The sequence below is a fragment of the Talpa occidentalis genome, unplaced genomic scaffold, assembly GCF_014898055.3.
Source record: "Talpa occidentalis isolate TD23 unplaced genomic scaffold, MPIMG_talOcc4v2.1 talOcc4.3, whole genome shotgun sequence".
Classification (NCBI taxonomy): Eukaryota; Metazoa; Chordata; class Mammalia; order Eulipotyphla; family Talpidae; genus Talpa; species Talpa occidentalis.
Genome location: NW_023603184.1, coordinates 38,947,648 through 38,968,781, shown reverse-complemented (window position 1 = coordinate 38,968,781; position 21,134 = coordinate 38,947,648). Strand labels below are relative to the sequence as shown.

Genomic DNA, 21,134 nt, shown 5'->3' with positions numbered 1-21,134 from the left:
AAATCCCAGGATCCCCCTCTGGGCTCTGATCGGTGGCCAGACGGTGCCTGGCTTGTGGGGGCTTTTCAGCTCACCTCTGGCTATGGGGGCAGCTCTTTCCCAGCTCCACGCAGTCTAGGTGTGTTCCGGACTGACAGACACACAAAGGGTCCCTGATTTAAAATAGCGAGTCAAGAGGGCACTTCCCTGCACCCTTAGTCTGCCCCAGCGGTGACTGGATCACCCTCTGGGCACCAAAAGGTGCCCGCTACCCTGGCTAGTGGGCACTCTTCAGTTCACCTCTGGCTGTGGGGGCAGCCCTTTCCCAGCTCCACGCAGTCTAGGTGTGTTCCGGATGGACGGACACAGTAGGTCCCTGATCTAAAATGGCAAGTCGGGAGGGCACTTCCCTGCAGCTTGTTTTTTTTTTTTTTAACTTAACCTCTTTGCATTATATTTTCCGTGGCTGTCCTAGGAATTCCACTGTGCACCTTTGATTTATCAAAATATACTTAATACTGTAATACACATAAAGTACAAGAAACTTGTCATAGTATAACTCTACTTTCCTACCTACCTCTGCAAGCCCTGTGCTATTTTTTGTGATTCACCTATAATTTTGCATATACTTTTAGATAATTCTCATAGAATTCCATTTTGTTAATGGAATATGCCAGTGGATTTATCCTATTGTAGAATTTGAGGGTTTTTTTTTTTTTAAACGATTCTCTAGGATCATTTTGTGTCTGTTTTTTGGTAAACATATGTACACATTTTGTTGAGTGCACCCTAGCAGTAGAATTAGGTCATGAGGAATGTATATATTTGGCTTTCCTGATTAGCTTCCAAAATAACCATACCAATTTACACTCATTCCAGCAGTGTGTGAGATTTCCAGTTGCTCCACATCAGTATATAATGTTTTATCTTTATCTTTAACCATAGGTTAAAAAAAAAGAAAAAAAAAACCCCTATGCAATTATATTTTAGCTTAAAACGTTTTTGAAAGCATTGGGCTAATAAAATAATGTGGGGGCCAGAGGTGTTCTATAGGCTGCCTCCAGATTAGACTGTGTTTTCTATGAGAATTAATATTTGTCTTAATATGTATGTGACTGATTTAATAATTGTCTATTGGACAGCTGGAAAATAAAAAAAATTCATGCTGCAGTCCTACCAATGGAGAGATTTTACAGCAGACTGCATCCGGAGCATCCATTTGCATCCCTCTTGCTCTGTTCGGTGGGGTGAGTCACTGAGAACCAGTGCCATCAGGACTGTGGCCAACTGAGCCATGAGGTTATAGAAGCAGAGAAAAGAGCCCTTCACCCAGCTGAGGGAGGTTCTCTTAGTCTGGTCCCATTCACCCTCCCCTCACTTGCAACCTGATGTGACATCAGACTATTTCCTGAACTTCACGGTGCTTACAAGGTCAATGTGTTCTAAGGCCCTTGCTCATGCCATTTCTTCCATCTGTTCTATGAGGAAAGCTTCCCTCTCTTTACTTGGCAAACTCGTACTTCAAGGCTTATCCTACATTTCCACTCCCTGTCCCAAACCTTTCCCCAGTTCCTTTGGCATAGTTGGGTACCTCCTCAGAGCTCCCTCTTATCTCATTGAATGAATGAGAAACTCTTTGTTTATGTCCCTTTCTAACTTGTATATCTCTGGGAATATAGCAGAAGTGGAAACATCTGTTTCTGCCATTCAGCTCTCATCTATTCATCTTACTGGGAAAGTACCCTAAATTTCTTTTGGGACACTATGCCACTCCTGCTCTAAGCCCCTCTCTTTTAGGCCATCTTTTCTAGATCATTATAGATTCAGGGGTGGCCACAGGACCCAACTTGGCTAATGTTAGTCCTAAAACTTTTATTCACATTGCTGAGAGAAGCGCTTTTGGCTAGACATGAACCCAAGAGCGCGTTACTATGGAACTGTTAAATATGCAGCCTCTGAATGAGCCAGCCTGTAAAGATGGAAACAAAGTAAAATCTAAGTTACACTCTTTGAAAAGTCTGTGGACCACACAGTTCCTTGACTTGTCAGTTATGTGGCCCACTGTTTTCCCTTCTTTGGCTTAAATCAGTTTGAATAGAGGGGTTTTGTCACTTGAAGTTTCAAAAGACCTGATGCAAGGTGGTTGTATTCCTTCCCTGGCCACCTGGTCTCTATGAGAACAACTCATTTGATTCAACTTAAGGATGGGAACCTACTGGAAAATACCCCAATACCTTGGGCTCTCAGAAAGCAGGGCATAGCCCAGATTTCCCATCAGTTCAGATGATAGAGAAGCCTCTCAAGTCCTATGTTACGCCTAACTTCAACCTGCCACATTATGGGTGGAGAAGACAAGCTTCAGATAGGTTAAATGCCTTGCCCAAAATTGCTCAGCTAAAAAGCTGTCACCAGTTCCAGCTGACCTCATAATCCATGCTCTTGTCACTTTACCAGAGAAGGCAGTATTAGGTGCTGAGTCCAGAAATGTGAAAGGGAGACAGGGCCTCCTGGGGGAACAAACAAAACCAGAGCCAGGGCTTGAGCCAACCACACCTTTATTAGTCTCTGCAGCAAGGCCAATGAACCCCCCATCTACAAGGGAACTGTAGCAGGCTACTCTGGATACTGAGCAAGGATGTTAGCATTTTTGTTGGTGATAAGGACATAATGGGAGGGGAGCAGAAGGGGGTCAAGTGGGGAGACTGCTGGGCCACCTACAGGAAGAACACATGGTGTCTTCCAGACTGACACAAAGATCAGGCCACAGATATAAACAATGCCATCTCCCCCAGAGTGAAGGAAGAGACAAAGCCTGAGATAGTGACAACCACAGCTATGGACAGAGGGTCAAACTCCTGAGGACCAGAAATGTCTTTCTTAATGGAGGCACCATCCGAGTGCTGGAGGTCCCAAACAGCTTAGCTGTCCCCCTCTCCCGCCCAGCAAAGGGAACCACAGTTTCATCTCAATGACTGCCCCAGCCACCCTGATATGGAAAGAGGTACTTTCTAAGCACTGAGGGGACAGGGGATCCAGGAAACTGATAGTGGGAAGGATGGGGCTAAACTCGAGTGTTTTGGGTTTGTGTATGTGTCAATATTAATACAAGCAATATATTCATTATAGGTGCAATTATGAAATGCCCCTCCCAAAAAGCTCACATCTCCCCCTTCCCAGCTACCTCTTATCCTGGAGGTTCATCATGATCTGACACCTGTCCCCACCCAAGTCCAACTGAATTCCCCTTTAATTCATTGATGCCACATCCAGTGAATCAATAGTAACTACTCTCTGCTCCGCAGCCTTGCAACAACTATACTCCTAGCCCACCTTCCTCACTCTCTGCCCTCAAATGCTAAAAGACAAATAGCCTTGTCAAGATTTTTGTTTATTCCCTTCTGTAGGAGGAAAGAACCTGACTCATGTTTGTCCCCAGTGCTGGGTAACTTTAAGTCAAATGAGTTGTGTTTTCTGTGTCCTGCCTGGTGTGTTTTGGGAAAAAATATATATACATGTGTGTCCATAATGGATTTCTGGGGTGTTTGGTGGTGAATATGAGGGCTTTGAGCTGTTTGTGCCAGGGATGTTTTTTTACGTTTGCAGGCAGGGAAAGTGGAAGGGTTGGTCCTAACCCAGAAGGGGCTAGTGAAGAGAAAGGAGTCAAAGTGGGACCTGGGCTTAGATTGTGAAGGGTGGGTCTAAGAGGAAGAGGGATCTGTTGGTCTATGCACAGGGTCAAGCACAGAGTCCTGAGGCTCAGAACCAGCATGGAGACCACATGAGGGAGCCGAGCGCTGCACCGGTGGCAGCCCCAGCAAGCATGCCCATGGCCAGTGGGGCGCCAGAACTGTAGCAGGGATCCCCCCGCACTACCACGTGCGTCACGCCGCCAGGGCCTGCAGAGAGAGGTAATGAGGGTGCAACACTTCAGAGCACAGAGAAGAGAGATCATCATCCCAGTCCTCCCGTGTGATTCCAGCCCAACCCAAAGTAAGGTGCTGAGCCCACTCTTAAACTCCCCAACAGGAAAAACTAGGCTTTGAGGCAAGAAGTATGTGAGCAGTCACAATGACTTCTAGGCCTTGGATCTGCTTACAAATGTTTTGGGGCGAGGGGTGGTATGGTAAAGAAACCCCTGGATCTCTAAGCATCTTCAGCCACACCTTGGGTGGATATTCCCTATAGCCAGAATCTGCAAGTGGGAGGAAACGGTTCCTATATTAGCCACCAGGGGTCGCTACGAGCTCAAGAACGGCTGTTAGGCCACTGGACCAATAAACGTCCAGCTACAGAGATGAAGTCGGCTCTGCCATGAGGAAGGTGGCTGGTCCAAGAGCTATTCTGAATGTATGGATGGGGAGGGCCTTATAGAGGGCATGGGCGGGGCCTGATGGTGAATGAAGGTAAGGGTGGGGCGGTCCCGACACTTACCTGCATAGGGTGGTCCATAGTAGCTGCGAACATAAGTAGCCTCATGTGCGTTGGGGGGCACCACTTCATAGTAGTCCTGGTAGGGGCTGTAGACACGTACCTGGGGAGCCCTACCAGTCAGCCACCTGGGTTTTCCCTGACCCAGGTCTGGTCCCCTACCCTCACACTGATTCAAGCCCCCTTCCCCCCCAGTCACCTCCCCAAGTTTATAAATGGATTCCCAGGGACCAGAAGCTCCAGGAGAAAGGCCTTGCCTCCCCAGGACGTCCCTGATACTAGTCCTCCAAAATTTCAGACCCTACCTCCAGTCCCCATAATTGCCATTTTTTTCCTGAGCTGTCCTCCTACCCAGCACTGCCCTTATCAGAAATTCTCCATGGCTCCCAACTTACTTAATTGCTGTTGGTTTCTCCATGATCCCACTTGGAGAAACCCAATAGACTTCTCTACTCTCCTAGTCATGGAAGGAGGTCTTGGCCAAACCCCAGGCCCGGGAAATAAAAGAGGATTGAAAAGGAAGATAGGAAAAGAAAGGGTAGGGATGGGAAGTAACCAAAGCCATTATCGAGCATCTATCATGCACAGGTCTGGAGGGAGGCGTTCATCCTTACAGCTGGCATTATCTTCACAGAGCTGGGAAGGCAGGCTCAGAGAAAAATGGCCCATCCTCTCTGGAATACACTCCCTCTCCCCTTCCCCATTAGTTTTTTTACCAACCCCTCAAAGCTTGACTCAAAAGTCACCCACTATAGGAAGCTTCTAGTCTCAGAAAGAATCCTTTCTCCTGGGTTAACTATGGACTATGTGGCTCCTGTACCTATCCTTCCTCCTGACCTTTCCTGCCTGCATCCCAAATGTGAGCTATCTATCAGCAAGGACTCTGACTCATTTCTGTCACCAGTAGGGGCCACTGAATAGCAAGAACCAGTGAACATAATGCTGAATTAAATGGAAGCTCCTTATTCAAACACTTCATAGGGGAGCAGACCTGGAGAAGGGGCAAGATCCCCTTCTCCCCAGGATCCTTCTTCTTAGCCCCCTTCTACTCTATATCTCTAACTGAACTTGACAACTGAAAGTGTGAAATCCCCTTAAAAGTCCAAGTATCTTAAATTCTACCAATCTCAAAATAATTTTCTCATTGTTCTGTTCCCCCCAAACCTGGTTCCTGTATATGCTTTTCTTTAAATGCCACCAGCGTGCTCTCAACCCAAGAAATCAAATTGATACCCTTGTCTTCACACACTCATCTTTCATATCACATCAGATACTACCAGTGCCAAGAAAATAAACCATTGGTTCTGGTAACTTGGAACTTGTGGGTGATCTTGATAAAACAATTTTCAGAGGAGTAGTTGAGAGAAGCAGCCAGACTACGTAGGGTTGAAGAATGGTTGAGAGGTAAGGGGTGGAGTCAACATATCATGTAGCTCTTTCAAGAACTTGGGCTATAAAGGGGAGTTTCTAAGCATGTCTTATGATTTCAGAGCTGCATGCCATTATCCTTTGATTGGGATGCCCGTTGTACCTTTTTTTTTTTCTTTTTCTTTTCTTTTTTTTTTTTTTTTTGGTGGGACCCTCGCCGGTGGCCGGGGATCGAACTGGCGCTGCAGAGGCTGCGGGGCAGCCTCGCAACCCAGCGCTCAACCGTTGCGCCACCAGGGGAGGCCCCACCATCGTACCTTTTTCCATTCAACTCTCTATAGCTTGTTTTTCAGGCTCAAGTATTATCACTCTCCTTGAACCTCAGGTTCTGTTGGGGTCCCATATATGTCCTGTAGTCTTTAGGCTTCCCTTATCACTCTGTCACATTATTGTTTATTACCTGTGTGTGTTTCTCGTATCAGACTTGGAGACAACTCCCCATCCTTTACCCCTGCTAAGATAGGGACTGATTAGGGTCTAATTAGACCTAACTGGACTATGTGAAGTGCCTAGTGTTCATTGAGTTTATCTCAAGAGGATCAAATACAGTGCCAGACTGAAACTAAGGTCACCCAACTCTGAATCCAGTTTCAAATCAGAAAGAATGAAGAATCTCAAAGCAATGCAGGAGGCTCAGATAGGCAGACAAGTGAATCCCTTCACTGTGCTCGTTCCCCAAGGGTGATCCAATAGGGCTTCGAGTGGGGTTGACCAGGATCCCGGCCCTTTCTTGAAGGGGCTGGGGAAATCCAAGCACTCGGATCCCTAGTTTTACTGATAGGGAAGTTGAGGTCCAGAGGCTACACCTGCCTTGCTGCTACACAGTGAGTCAGTACCCCTGTCAGGTTCTAATGAAGTTGAAAACATCTGATGTCCCTGTAGGGCAACTGTTTTTATCCTGCAGGCCTGGGAGGCCCAGAAGTAAACTCATGTGGATCACCTGGCAACAGAGCAGAAACCTCATGGGCAGAACCTAAAGGTTTGATCCCTGATCCTCTCCCTCTCTGCAGGCCCAGCCCCTTTTGTGGATGGGACTAGGCCAGCCACTCAGGAGGTCACATGTAAATGACTCTTTCTTTCAGAAAAGCTGTTGTATACTAGGTTTACAGACTTTTAAATCCTATTTTTAGGCAGCCCTACTTTAAACAAATTTGTATCTGAGTTTGGGCATGGGGGATGCCTCAGAATGCTGAGCTGGGAGAACTAACTCTGCCACTGATGAATTAAGTGACCCCAGTCAAGTTATGTAACCTCTCAGAGCTGCAGTTTTTTCTTATCTCTAAATGGACACAGTGTTTCCTGTACTGCCCACACTCCTGGGCACCGTGAGAATCAAGCAGAGCCAAGTCTGCTGTTGAGTGGGCCTGGCACTTCTGTGCTCAGTGGTTCTGCACCTAAGAATCACCAGGAGAAATTTTTTAAACCACAGATTGCCAAGGTCCCACCCTAGATCTGTAAATTTAGAGCATCCAGGTATAGGATCTGAAATTTTTTTTTTTAAGATTTATTTATACAAGCACTGGGTACAGTCAGAAGCACGGGAGGGTGAGATAATTCACCAGAGCCAGAGCGGGGAGCAGAGCAGGGAGAAGGACCGAAGTACACTGCTGAGGGGAGCAGCGGGCGGCAGGAGAGGTCTGTGCGCCATGCGGGACCCTCCTCTGGTGGCCGGGGAGCAGCAGGGGATTGAACTGGCGCTGCAGAGGCTGCGGGCAGCTTCGCAACCCAGCGCTCAACCGCTGCGCCACCGGGGAGGCCCAGGATCTGAATTTTATTTTTTTTAAGTTTTTAGAGATTCTAATGCACAGCCATAGTAAGCACCATTGTGCTAGAAAAGGAGTTCACAGTTGACTGTAAGACCATAGATACTCTAATGCAAGTCACCACTGCCCACATCCTGCTTTCCAGAAATTGGCAGGGGGAGAGGGGCACAGACACAGGCACAGACTATGCAGTGGTTCTGCCATAACAGGTTTTTCACTTCTTCCCTTCTTTCCTCTGAAACCAGGCAGAATGAGGACAGAACTAAGCCTTAGTGCGGAGTACTGTAGAAGGAAGTAACAATACCTGGAGGTCTGGGAAATCCTTCCTGAGGGGGTGGTAGCCTCTGAGGTGGGGCTTAGAGGATAAGCAGTTTGTCAGGTGAATCAGGAAACTAAGGGTCTTTAAAGCAGAGAGGATTATGTGCACAGGCTGGGGAGAGGGAAATTGTCTGGGTCAGATGGGAGCAGAGGGTACAGCAGAGCAGCTACAGTAGAGGGGACGAGGATGGGTGGCAGGTAAGACTGACCCAGGCCAGATGCCGTGGGCCTTGAAAGCAGGGCTGTGCTTGCTGTCCACTGGGTGATAGGGAGCCATGGAATAGTTGTGAGTAGGGAAGGGATGTGATAACACCCAGTTTTGGAGGCACATCCTGGTGGCCACATTGGAGGCAGGGAGGACTGAGCCAGCACTTACCCAGATCCGCCTCTCAACCTTACAGGGACTCCATGTTCGGGTCACACACCTGACCTTGGGGCAAACCCGGCGGCTCCTGGGCAGTACCGTGGCTCCAGCTGGGGCCTGCTCAAGCCACAGAAACCCAAGAAGGAAGAGGGAGTCAGAGGCCCTCTGCATCTGAAGACTCAGTTCTTAAAAGGTCCTACCAGAGCCCTCTACCAGCTTAGCTTGGGAAGAGAATGTCCTTTTCCTCTTCAGCCCATGGAAGAGGGAGGCGGCTCAGAGAGGAGTGGTGACTACGCCAGAGGTATTCAAAGAAGGAGGATGGGTAATGTTTCCAGAATTAGCCCACCTTCAGCTGTTTCAGGCAGCTGAGGCTCCCAGTCTCCAGGGAGGACAGAAGAACTCTGACCTACCCTCCTGTCCCCCTCCCCCTTTCACTGGCCTTCTCAGCTTTGCCCCTGACCAGGCTCACCACCACCGCCCTGTATTTCCTGGAATGGCAGGGGTCGGGGGCTTTTCCTGGAGCTTCCGCCCAGAGTAAGGTATAAGGCTGCAGAACGTGGAGGGACAAAGCCCAGGTCACTCCTATGTAGGCAGAGGCCAGAGAGAAGCCCACAGGCCCAGGTGTGAACACAGAAGTCGGCAGACATTGGTACAGAGACACAAACACTACACTTAGGCACGCCCTGGGGCCAGAAGGACATGATGTATATAGCAGTGCAGCTGGGCAGAAGGTAGGGGCAGACATGTGGAAAGCAGAGCAGCAGGAAGGACAGGCAGAGAAGGGACAAGGCAGCTTCATAGAGTCACAGAGTGCAGAACGGTCAGCCCTCACCTTCCTTCTGCGTCGATTTGGGGGGACTAATTTGCCCTGCACTGGGGGAATTTGGAGCTCAGAGCCAGGTTAGCTCAACCAGGGATCCCTTCACCCCTCTGACTGCTGCCCCAGCCTCCTCATTTCCAGCTTCCTGTAATCCAGCCTCCACCCCAAAATCTGACCACGGTTCTGCCTGCTTAATGGCCTTTATTGCTCCTACAACGCTCAGGATAAAGTTCAGTTCCTTCAACTGGACTTTAAAAATCCTTGTGACATGGCCCCTCAGAAGGCATTTCTTTCCCTCCATGTGTTAACCTCTAGTCAGGCCAGACTCCTGACCCTTAGAGGCACACTGTGCGCATACCACCCCCCAGCCTCTGCTCACGCAGTTCCTTCTGCAGATAATAGCCTTCCCTCAAAACCTCACTGATGTAGGTTCTTCCTCCGAACCTCAGTTTCCTTCTCTGTAAAATGGGACTAAAAATATCACTGCCCCCTTGTCAGGGTTGTTGGAAGATTAAACCATGTAAGCGATCCAGGTGCTCAGCGCAATGCTGAACTCTCAGCAGGTGGGTGTCCCAGGAGGTTTCTCACTGCATCCCAGTTTTCCCTGCTACTTCCCAGGAAACCTTCTAGATGAAAGGAGGGTCTCCTGCGCCACAGATAGGACCAATCACAGACTCTGGAGACAGACAGATGGGAACTGAGGCCAAGCTGGGGCACCCTCAAGCTGAGGGTTTTGGCAGCAACACAAACTTATACCTTCACCACTTACCACCTATAGTCTTACTCTCATCAGCTTGTCCCCAGTTCAGAACTCCAGCCTGTTGCCAGGACACCGTGTCAGCCTTCACCTGGTCTCCAGGTATTCACTCTTACCCACTACATTCCCTACCAGACAAACAGACTATCTTTTAAAAATACAAATCTGGTATGATCTGATCATGCTGTCCTGTTTTTAAAACTTCTAACAGTTTTGGGGCCTCCCTGGTGGTGCAAGGAGTTAAGATGCAGCACTATGAGGCTATCTGCAGCCACTGCAGCACGAGTTCGATCCCTGGCCAGGGAGGTGACCCACATGGCACAGCAGACCTTTCCTGTCTCGCCTGCTGCTCCCCTTCCCTCACCAGTGTATTTCAGTACATCTGCCTGTTCTGCTCCCCACTCTGTCTCTGGTGAATCCTCTCACCCCCACACCTCTGGCATGCACCCCTGCTCTTGTATGCATAAATAAATCTTTAAAAAAATAAAACTTTTAATGGTTTCCTAGCACCCTTAGCAGAAACCAACATCCTTAAACACAGCCAATGAGGCCTGGCCTGCCAACCCTCCTTCCCCATGTGCTCTCTCATGAGCTCCCAGCACTCCAACCTTCCATCTGTTCTTCAACTTGATAAAGTCTTACCCTCCCTCGGGGCCTTTATACATACAGTTCCCTCTTCCTGGGAATCTGCCTCCTTCACCCACACCACCCCTTTCACCCAGTCTATTTCTGTTTATCCTGCAGGTTTCATCTGAAATCTTGTCTGAACCCCCCACCTGTGTCCTCCCACCAAGGCAGTTGCACGCTGAATGCACACTGCGTGTCTCCACCATCCCAGCAGTCACCACCATTGCACCAGAAGCATTCATTATCTAAGTAATTGTTTCACATCTGGCTCTTCACTAGGCTGAGTCCAGGAGGGTGGAGCCCACATCTCCAAGCTCATCTGTGATCCTTGGTACTTGGCACAGTGTCTGGCACATAGTAGGAAATCAGTAAATATTTGTTGTGTAGATGAACAAAGATGTCTTATTATCTGCAGAGAGGGAACAATAATCCCAACCTCACAGGAATTGCACCTGCACCACACCTGGCACATAATAGTTGCTCGATAAAGGACATTTCCTTTCTCCCAGGTTCCATGCCACCCCCTGTAACAAGCCTTGCCCTCCTGTCTTCTGTCTTCTGTTCTTTTCTGCTTGGGCCTCAGGACATCTGAGTTTGCAGAGTATTCACTCACATACATGGGAAATGAGAACTGGCAGGTCGAGACCGAATCTGAGTCACCCATGATTCCATGGCAGGTAGGAGTGAGAAGGAGAGGGGGAGGGAATGGGGGGCTTACCGGGGTAGAGTTCACCTCCAGCAGCGCCTTCTTCCATGCTCTGCCAAGCAAATCACACCAGATCATGAGGAGGGAGTTTGGGAGAAGGGGATAGGGCCCCACATTTTAGACTTTCTACCCCAACCCACCTTTTTAGCCCCAGTCTCTCAGGGGAGAGCTCCTTGACTCCCTTGAGTAACACAGATGACTCCCACCCCTGCCCTAGTCACATGGTCAGAGCCCTCAGTTGAGCTGGGGCCTCCCATTTTTAGTCCAAAGTCTCTTCCCCTCTAGAAGTTCCAGTTTCTCCATCTATGCAATGGATAGATGGACTCGGTTGGTTTTGTAGAGGCCTTCACAGCCTTCCTAGCTATCTCCACATCCCAAACCTATAAACAGCTCCGGAGGCTCTGACCCCAGAGCCCCAGGAAGGCCCATTAGACACCAAACAATTGGGCCTTTGTTAGTTGCCATGGCACCTGGCTGGGGTGGACAAGGCGGCTCTGTGCTTTGTCTAGAGCTCAGCTTCCCCCCTTCCCATACGGCTCAGTCGCTCAGTGGTTTTCACTCTCCTACAGCTCACAGGCCAATTGACCCCCTGCCAGAGGGTAGGAAGGGAAAGAATGTGAGTGAGAAGAAGGCGCCCAAGGGAGACTAGCAGTGTGGGTGTGTATCTGACACTGGGCACATCTGGCTGCCTCTGTTAGGCAGGTCGGGGTCTACCCCTCAGAATCCCCCTACCAGGGCATCTTCTCAGAAGAGAGTGGAAGGAAGGCCCTTTGAGGGTATCACCAGGTTCTGTGTTACTTTGTATCACCCCCAAGCAACAGTGCATCTCAGCGGTTATTAAATACCTGAGTCTGAGTGACCAGGGACCACACTCCTTCCCCGACTGTCCTGAGTTCATCACAGACTGTAAGGGGCTTACTGGGTACCATACCATGCATCATGAGCCATTCATAGTCCCTCCGCCAGTCTCCTCTGAGACCACCAAGTTCACTGGTCTTTGTCCTCTCTTCCTACCTCCAGGGAATCAGAAGGCCCAATGAAGAGGAGGCACACATTCCCCAGGGTCCTACCCCAGCCTCTGCTGGGAGTGACTCACATGGCATCATCCTGCGTCTCCGCACACAGGTGCAGGCGGCCACCTTCCCGAAGGTTCACGGTCAGCAGGCCATCTCGGCTCCGCCCCTCTGGGGGCTGCACATCTACAGGCAAACACACATATATGGAGTTTCCACAAGGCTCAGCCCCCTAATCCCCTGGCAAACCAGGAACAAGAATAGGAATTGGCTTTTCTGGCTTCTGTTTTCTGGCCATTGCCAACCTCCTCTGAGTCCATACACTTTCTTTGGGATTCTTCTCTACTCTTTTAGACCTTTTTAAGTCCTTCCCCAATGCTCCCTCCCTAATTAGGTACATCTATCTCCCAATTACCCTGTTATAACTGTGGCCTAAGCCTTAGTGGAGATTTGCTGTGTGACCCTGGGTCAGGCACTTAACTTCTCTGAGCCTCATTTCCTTTTATCTTTATCCAGTTCCTATGCCCTAGAAGGCAAAGTAGAAAGAGTCTGACACTTTTCTGACCCCATCATAAGCCTCAGGCCTAGCACCAATTAGAAATTCAATAAGGAACTGATTTCTTAATCATGTTTCTCAAGAATCAGCTTCACGGGAACTGGGGTTGACAGAGGCCCAGAAGCAATGTCTGTAGAAACCGTCTGACAGCTACAAAGAGTCTTCCAGGGCAGGCGTTCTCACACAGAGACAGGGGAGGGCCATGCCTATAGTCACAGGAAAGACTTCTACTCACCACGGCACTCCTGGCCAATCTTTATGTCTCGGACATTGAAGTGGATGAGCACGCGGTCTTCCTCATCCAGGGCAGTCTCGTCGTGGTAGTAGCCCAGGGTTCCGTCCATCCACAGGGCAAACCAGTTCCGCTTCCAGCGGCGGAGGATGGAGCCTGTGTGATATTCCAGATGCGCCAGGCAGGCTGATGGCAGAGCCTGCCAAGGGGCAGGAGCCTTCATGGGCTCCAGAGTTCCCACACCCCGAACCCCTACTCCTTCCTTGTCTGTCCACCCCCTTGTCTTTTTGCTTATCCATTGCCTCCCATTGGGCCTAACACAGCAGATGCTTTGTAAAACTGCTGGGTAAAAGGTAAATGCAAGTGACCAGACCCAATGAAGCCCATAGGGGCTTCCAAGGCCAAGCCCTGGGTCTTTTCGAGGAGAAAGACTTCTCGCCACCCTGAGCCTCCATCTCATCTCTTATTTGTCTCTAACTCATGTGACAGTCCTTTGTGTAGTATCTGCTTCTTCTACCAGATTGGGGGTCTTCAGCTTCTCATGTGGGTCCTGGCACCCGGCAGGACCAGGCTCAGTGTTTGCTGAACTGAGCATGGGCTATAGAATAGCATGGGGCTTCCAGCCCAGAAATAATTCTTGTTTAGCTCATGACTGGTCAGGGCCAGTTCTGGAAATTAAGCCTGGTTTCAGACATTTTGTGACTGGAAATCTTAACAGGAAAGGGCAAGACATAGAGAGCTGCTTAGAACTTTATGGATTCCAAGCACAGAAGCACTTCTCATTTTGTTCTGAGCCTAGTTCTGTGTCCCTGTGTTTGACAAGCTCACAATCTGAGGCCGGTATACAGTGGGGGAGTGATAAGACCCACAAGTAAAGGTGTATTATAGGGTTATCAGTGCTAAAACACAGCATTGGGGAACTGAGAAGGGAGCCTCGAAACCAGCTTGTTGCTACAGGAGGGACTAGGGTGGGGTTTAGAGGTCAGAGAAGGCTCCTCACAGAAAGGGACATCTGAGCTGGGTAGGTAGTTCACCAAGCAGTCAGGAAGGGGAAGGACGACCCAGGTAGAGGGAGGTACATGGACAAAGGAGAATAAAAAGGTCCTGAGTTCTTGGGAGAAGAGTTCACTCCAGAAGACCTGACAAGCCGCTTCCCACACCCCTGCCCCAGACACCCCTGAAGATAGATAAGGGCTCAGCCCAGTGTCACTCACTCTGTCTCCACAGCCAGCCACCCTTCACCAGGGCCATTTCTTCAAAAGGACTCTCCAGGGTGGAGTCAGGCGGAACCTGTCAGAGGAGCCACAGGACACGCAGGCCTCATCAGCAGCTCCACAGCAGCTCCCCAGAGAGAAGCCCCCAGCCCTGTCCTCCCTGGGGGAGCCACCGAGGAACTGTTTAAGAGAACATAAGTAAACAAGGGCAGGCCTGCCTGTCTCCTCCCTGTTCTGTGGCAGAGAATGGGAGCACTGTCCCTGTGGGGGTCAACAGGGCAGCCACCCATTGTGCTGGGGCGGGGGTGGGGTGAGAAGCCTGGATTCCAGTCTCTGCGCCATAACCTTAGCCAAGTCCCTTCTCCCCGGCCTCCATTTTTAGATCTATAAAAGTGCGTATGGGACAGGTAGAAGCTGGAGTGAGAAACTCTTAAAATGTTAGAAGCCCTTGAACTCTGAAACACTGATAACACTGAATATTAGAATTCATAGCAGTGAACGTACTTTGAGGATAAGAAAAGCCTCCATCACAGTTGGACCCCTCTTGAACTGCTCACAAAAGTGAGTAAAATAATAGTTTACCCGCATCTTGACTGATTGAGCACTACATGCCTGGTATACTTCTCAGTGCTTTTATCTATTATTTCATAAGAGCCTCACAACAATCTTTGTTATTCCCCGCGAATCTAGGGCCTGGAGAGGTCCGGTCACTCATACACACCCACTTAATAGGAAGCTAGGATTTACACCCAGCAATGTGGGCTTTTATTACAGCAAAAAGAGCTTATAAAGTTCCCAACACCCAGGTCTTACCCCATAACAACTAAATCAGAGTATCTGGACAATCAGGGATAGTCTCTAAAGGTGCCCCGGTGATTCCAATGTGCAGCAAAGTTTAGGATCCACTCCACACACTCATCTACCTCACCTCCTCTCCGCTGTAACTCTGTCCGATGAATAGGACCTTTATTCCTATTTTGCAGATGGACAAACTGAGGGACAGCAAATCACTTATCCACACATGTGACAGAGCTTGGGCTGAAATCCAGGTGCTTCTGTTGCTGAGGGGATTTACCTTTGAGCAAGTGCCTCTGCCCTTCCCCCACCTGCTCACACCTGTTGCTGCGTAGCAAGGGCTGGCACACCTGGGTGGTAGGGCCCAGCCTCGTCCCTGTTTCTACCGTTCCCGCCCCACTCTCAGCCCTAATACAGATCAGACTAGAGGGCCTGGTGCAAACGCCCTCTCCAGCCCCCCCTTGATGCACCCACCTGTCTACACTTGTTGAGGATGCTGTTGCCAAAACGGCTGCTACTTGATGCTGCTGTCACCCAACCCGCTGCGCCTGCGCCTTGTGCGCCCCAGGGCGCCTGGGGCTTTCCACTCCCCAGGGGAGTCCTGGGCCCTCACTAGCCCTGGGCTCCGCCCTCTGGCCCCGCCCCCCAGGGAAGGGGCGCGGTATGGAGGGATGTGCTGACACAAGGCTTTCTGGGACTTGTAGTCTGCAGCCCCAGAACTGGTCAGTACTCCTGGGTGGTTGCATTGTGCTGACATCGAGCACAGAACAGTGGCTGCACCTGTGCTTTATTCAGTAGTAAGACACAGGGCAAGCTAGGAACTAGGCAGTTTTAGGGACACTGCTGGAGGGGACCTCGGAGAATTGAGGAAGGCTTCAGAGATAAGGGCTGCAAGAGGAGTGTAACCAATTCCACTAGGAAAAACAAACATCCCAGCACCAAGGACAACATTGTTAACGCTGGTCCTGGTTTCCTTTAGGTGGTAAAGAGAGGCAGAGATTGTAGAAATGGAGAGTGGTTTAATTTATGGACACATTAGAAGGGCAGCTGCTTAACTTCAATGCAGGAATGTCCATCCAGAGGACGGCCATAAAAATAAAGATGCAACAAATGGGGAAAGACAGACCTGTTAGATAAGGAATGTGAAGATCCCCCATTCAGTAGCAAATTAAGTGAGACAGCCGAGAACTAACCAATCACAAAGAGACTGGTGGAGCTTTAGAAAAATTAGGGAAAGAAGGTATATATTCCCTGAGACACGACTCCACTTTGGCTTCCTTGCCCCTCCCAGGCCTGGTTCCCTGGGAGTCCTGGGAGTCCTGGCCTGGGAGTCCCATTTTATTTCTGTTCTTTTTCTCCTCAATCAACTTTTTCTTTCTCTAAACAAACCTGCCTCTTCTCGCTTGCTTGCCTGAGCGTCTGGGAAGTTCCTGCTGCGGCTTCATGAGACACCAACCCATGGGGGTCTAGTGGCTGGGACTCAGCGCTGCCCCTGCAGCCTGGGATCCGTTCCTGGCTGGGAGACTAGGCCTGACAATTCCGGTATCAGTAGGACATTTGTTCATTCCTCTATCATGAAATAATTTCTCCTATGAATCTGGAACTCATTTTCTAGGGAAAAAATTAAGTTGCCAGAAGAAGCCAATTTCATCGTTTTGTCAGTTTTTTTTCAGTACTCAGTTTGTGCGCGACATTTTACTGGAAACTAGTGGAAGGCGCAAAGAAGCACCTGACAGGGCCTTCCTCTTTCCTGCACCAGGTTCCACTCAGGTGGGAGAGACTATACATAAACATACAATTAGAGCACAGGGCAACACTGAACAATGGAAGAGTCTGATTTTACCTAAGAGCCCTCCCGAGTAGCTGAAAGGGGTTTTGAAGGATAAATAAGAGTTTTCCCGGGGGGGGGGGTGTGGGGGAGGGCGGGGAACCTAGGTAACTCAGATGAGCAATTGTCAGGAAATTCAAATGAGTGTGGAGTATTTCAGTGTGTTTGGACAGTAGGGTGCAGTGGTAGGGAGGGCAAAGAAGAGGCAGATGATGAAGCAGTAGGGGGTGCAAGGATATAACCTGAAGGCTTTGGATAACAAGCTCAAGTTTGGACAATAGGACCGAAGCCTGAGGATGGGGAGTTTCATGATGAAGAGTTAGGTGGTCTGATTGTGTGTTGAAAAGGTTCCTTCAGGCCATAGTTAAAAATGGATGGGGGGGGCCCTCCCTGGTGGCACAGGGTTAGGACTCAACCTGTGAAGCTATCTGCAGCCACTGCCAGCCAGAGCTACCCACATGGTGCAGCAGACCTCTCCTGTCTCACCCGCTGCTCCCTTCCACAGTGTACTTCAGTAGCTCTGCCTGTTCTGCTCTCCACTCTGTCTCTGGTGAATCCTCTCATCCCACCCACCCCCGGGCCTCTGGTCTGTACCCCAGCTTTTGTATGCATAAATAAATCTTAAAAAAAAAGAAAAAAAGAATCGGAGGGAATCCAAGTGGAGAAAGAAGACGCCTTGTCTGTCACCTCAGTCTGCCCTTCCAGGATCTTTCCTTGAGCAGCTCAGCCCCACAAACCCCCACTACAAGAAGATCTAGATCATTCAGAGAACAGACCTAAAAGGCTCCTGGCCTCCTATCTCCTGTTTGAGATGGTCCCCACCCTGAGGGGACCCTTCCGCCTCTCCCAGAGATCTCTCCTTACCGGGGCTGCAGGGCTCATGGTTCTTGGGCGGCTAGGGCAGCATCTGGCAGAAGACACCTGCAGGGGGACTAGAGAGTGGGATTCCCTGAGCGCCTTAGAGGTAAGAGGATAAAGCAGGTGCTACCAAGTGGGAGCCTCAAGAGGGAGACAACTGGGAGGGGAGGGAGATGGACACACTTACAGTCCTAGAGGAAGTCTTCTCTCCAGTCCCCTCCCCAACCTCCATTATTCAGAGGTGGTCTTGGGCTAGCTTCACAGCCATGCCCGGGTGGGGCCGGTCCTCCCTCTGCAGGGGGCGGGATTAATATTTCTTGGGCGGTTTGGCGGTGGAGGTCACACCCGTTCTGATTTCTCAGCCTGGCCCTTTAAGCTTTCCTCTCTCACTACTGGGTCTTTGTAATCCTGATCTCCAGCCACTGTAGCGCTTTGGCCTTTCGTGCAGAGCGTGCCTTGCTGGGGCATTGGCCATGGCGGATCTTAATAGCGGCTGAGCTCAACCCCTCCTTGCGGCCCCAGGAACCAGCGCTCCTGGGGCCACGCTGTTTCCAACCCTGTGCTTTTCTGTCCATGGAACATCCCACCCCTACCTTCTTCTGGCTAAATTTACCGCCCTTTAACAGAAGGAAGGAAAGAAAAGAAAGAGGGATGATAGAGAGGACAGAAGGGAAATGGAAGTATAACAGTGTGGTCCCCAGGAAAGGGGGAGGCTCCAGGTTTCCTGCCCCACCCAAGGGAGGGTGGAGCTGAGCAGGAGAGAAGCTACCGCAGAGGAGACTGAGGAAGGAAGGAAGCAGGAAGGAGCCAGGAGACCTGGAGGAGGCGCACGGAGCTGAGAGACACGTGAAGGAACTGTATTTGCTTTGTGGTCATGAACTGGGTGACACAGATGTGGGTGAGACCCGTGGGGAGGTGACAATGGCGGGTTTTGTCTTGATTTTGATTTTGCTCTTTTCCTTCCAGACTTGTCTGGTTGTTTCTGACCCTTTTCTGTGGGTCCCCACTGGAAGATGCTTTAGACTTGGGGCAGGCTTTGGGGCCTTGCTCTGGGCCAATCCCATCTGGATGGAGTTTTACCCAAGAGGGGACGGGTAACTTTGGGTGCTTGATTTAGAAACTAGATTCTTTGCCTTTCCTGTATTGTTTCCCAATTGTATTAAAGTTCCTTCCCATTAAAGTCTCCTATGTTTTGTGTTGATGCGGCGGATGGCAGAACCTATTTAGAGCAGGCAGGTTTGCGTGATCTGGGGTGCCCCTCTCCCTGCCCTGTAACAGATTGAGAACCGGGAGCAGTGGAGCTGGCCCCTACATCGGAGGGGAACTGTGCAGACACCTAGATTACATTCTCTGGGTTTAGCAACCAGTTGAAAAGGGAAGATTCAGCAGGGGCAGTGTGAAATTCAGGGGGGAAAACTCCCCCTTCCCAAAAAAGGAGTGCTATGATGAGAAAAAGCTGCTGGACAAACCAAAACCACAGATATAGTGGAATCTAAATGCAGTCAGAACTGACATTTCTCTAAAATGTTGGTCAGTAATCTCTTTGAGAAGTAATAAAGGGCATAGACTTGGCCCAGGAAGAATGCACGCACACCTCACCTTTTGCATTTGATCTGGGGAGTCCGAAGACCCTGGAGGCCATAATGATTACTCCTCAGGTTGTTTTAAATCTTGGGAGTCTTGTAGACTGGTAGAAAGGGCAGGGATTGGCAAGTGAGAAGCACTGAGAGCATGACTGGAATTCTAGTCCCAGCAGTCCCAGCTTTGAGAAATTTGTTTATTGACTAAAACTTATTGAGACCACCAAACCAACAAGTAACTTTCCCATTTCCCTTGTAACTTTGGTACATAGAACACTATTGACAGAGAGAAGCATATGTTGCTATTTCAAATATCTCAGGTAGATGAACAGCTCATGAATAATATATTGTTTAAGAACTGTGGACTGACTCATTTAAGCTCTCTACTTACGCTTTCTAGAGAATACATTATCATGAGAATAATTTATATTATCTCAAATGACTAAAAATGCCTACATTACTAAAAAAAATCCTGAAATTTATATCAAGATGCAAATTTTGAGCAATTTGAGCAAAATTATGTTTTTAATACTTTCGGTGAGCATTAATATACATATCATAATATCCACTCAAAATATACAACTCAGTGTTCTGATACATTCACAATATTGTGCAACCATCACCACTATCTAATTGCAGAACATTTTGATCATTCCAAAAAGAAACCCTCTACCCTTTAGCAGTCACTCAGTCACTCCCTTTATCATTCCAGCCCCTGGAAACCACTATCTACTTCCTCTGTATGGACCTGCCCATTCTGGACATTTCACATTCATGCAATATGTAACCTTTTAAACTGGCTTCTTTTACTTAATGTGTTCAAGGTTCATCACTGTGTTGTAGTAACTATAGGACAGTTTTGGGTCTGGGCCTGTAACGCTTATTCCTTTTTATTGAAAAATAATAATGCATTGTATGGCTATACCATAGTTCATTTATTCCTTCATCACTTTAGGGTCATTGTTATAGTTCCCACTTTTTAACTATTATGAATAATGCTGTTGTGAATATGTGTGTACAATTTTTTTTGTATAATCATGCCGCCTTATTTCTCTTGGGTGTCATAGTGCTCTACGTTTAACGTTTTGTGGAACCATCAAACTATTTGCCAAAGTGGGTGTATCATTTTGCAATTCCAACAACGACCTATGGCAATTCCAGTTTGTCTGCATCCCTGAAACCCTGTGCCTGACCAGAAGGAACTTTGAGAAACAGCCTGTATTAGGTAAGGTTTTTGGTTGTACGTGTAAAAAGCTGAGTGTAGCTTAAGCAAAAAGTATGTTCTCTCTCTTCATCCCTGGCCTTTGTGTGTCTACTTTATTCTTTCCTATCTGGTTGGTTCCAGAAGGAAGGAAATTCCAAGGAAGGATTCTGATTGGCCCAGCTTCTGTCATGGACCCATTTAGGGCAGATTAAGTTTCTCAAAGAAGGGGGAAGAGGAGAGGAAGAGCTGTTAGAAAGACTAAAACAATAGCCAGTACAATAGCAAGGCTCCTAGGAGCAGAACATTATTCAGGAAGGAGTCACCTGCATGGCTTTCTTGGTTAGGTAAAAGTAGGGTAAATATATACCAGTGCATATATTTTGGGTCAGTGTATAACACATGACTCTGCTGTCTTGAAAAAGACATTCCCTCTTCACATCCCTCGATCTGGTCCCTGGGGAAGAAGTAGAAAAATGCACATTCCAGCCAAGGAGCCTCCTCAAAGCAGAGGTCACATTGTTCCGATATCACTGGTTTGTTGAGGTGACCCTAACTGAGCTCTGCAGCAGGAAAAGACCCTGAGACCTCAGGCCCCTCACCATAGGATGCTCAAGTAGAAAACACTGTTCTATCTCTGCTTGTGGTCAGTTGGACCGCTGTACCT

The 21,134-nt window shown here is 48.9% G+C and overlaps 1 protein-coding gene across 10 annotated transcripts in view; it reads right to left on the bottom strand.

Moving 5' to 3' along the window:
• Positions 1 to 2,525: 2,525 nt before the first annotated feature.
• Positions 2,526 to 21,134, bottom strand: part of PLEKHB1 (pleckstrin homology domain containing B1) — a 42,075-nt gene continuing 23,466 nt past the window's right edge. For 3 of the 10 annotated variants that reach the window (XM_054699530.1, XM_054699529.1, XM_054699531.1), the window contains 7 exons: positions 14,206 to 14,281; positions 12,995 to 13,147; positions 12,287 to 12,389; positions 11,203 to 11,242; positions 8,293 to 8,397; positions 4,411 to 4,510; positions 2,526 to 3,875 (listed from right to left, as the gene is read on the bottom strand). In XM_054699530.1, the coding sequence (XP_054555505.1) occupies positions 3,736 to 3,875; positions 4,411 to 4,510; positions 8,293 to 8,397; positions 11,203 to 11,242; positions 12,287 to 12,389; positions 12,995 to 13,147; positions 14,206 to 14,242 (678 nt within the window). In that variant the 5' untranslated portion in view covers positions 14,243 to 14,281 and the 3' untranslated portion in view covers positions 2,526 to 3,735. Of the gene's footprint in view, positions 3,876 to 4,410; positions 4,511 to 8,292; positions 8,398 to 11,202; positions 11,243 to 11,330; positions 11,650 to 12,286; positions 12,390 to 12,994; positions 13,148 to 14,205; positions 14,282 to 14,709; positions 14,727 to 15,133; positions 15,149 to 15,474; positions 15,610 to 17,692; positions 17,730 to 21,134 lie in introns of those variants that run through there. The other 7 variants (XM_037522942.2, XM_054699528.1, XM_054699532.1 and 4 more) reach the window with 7 other exon arrangements.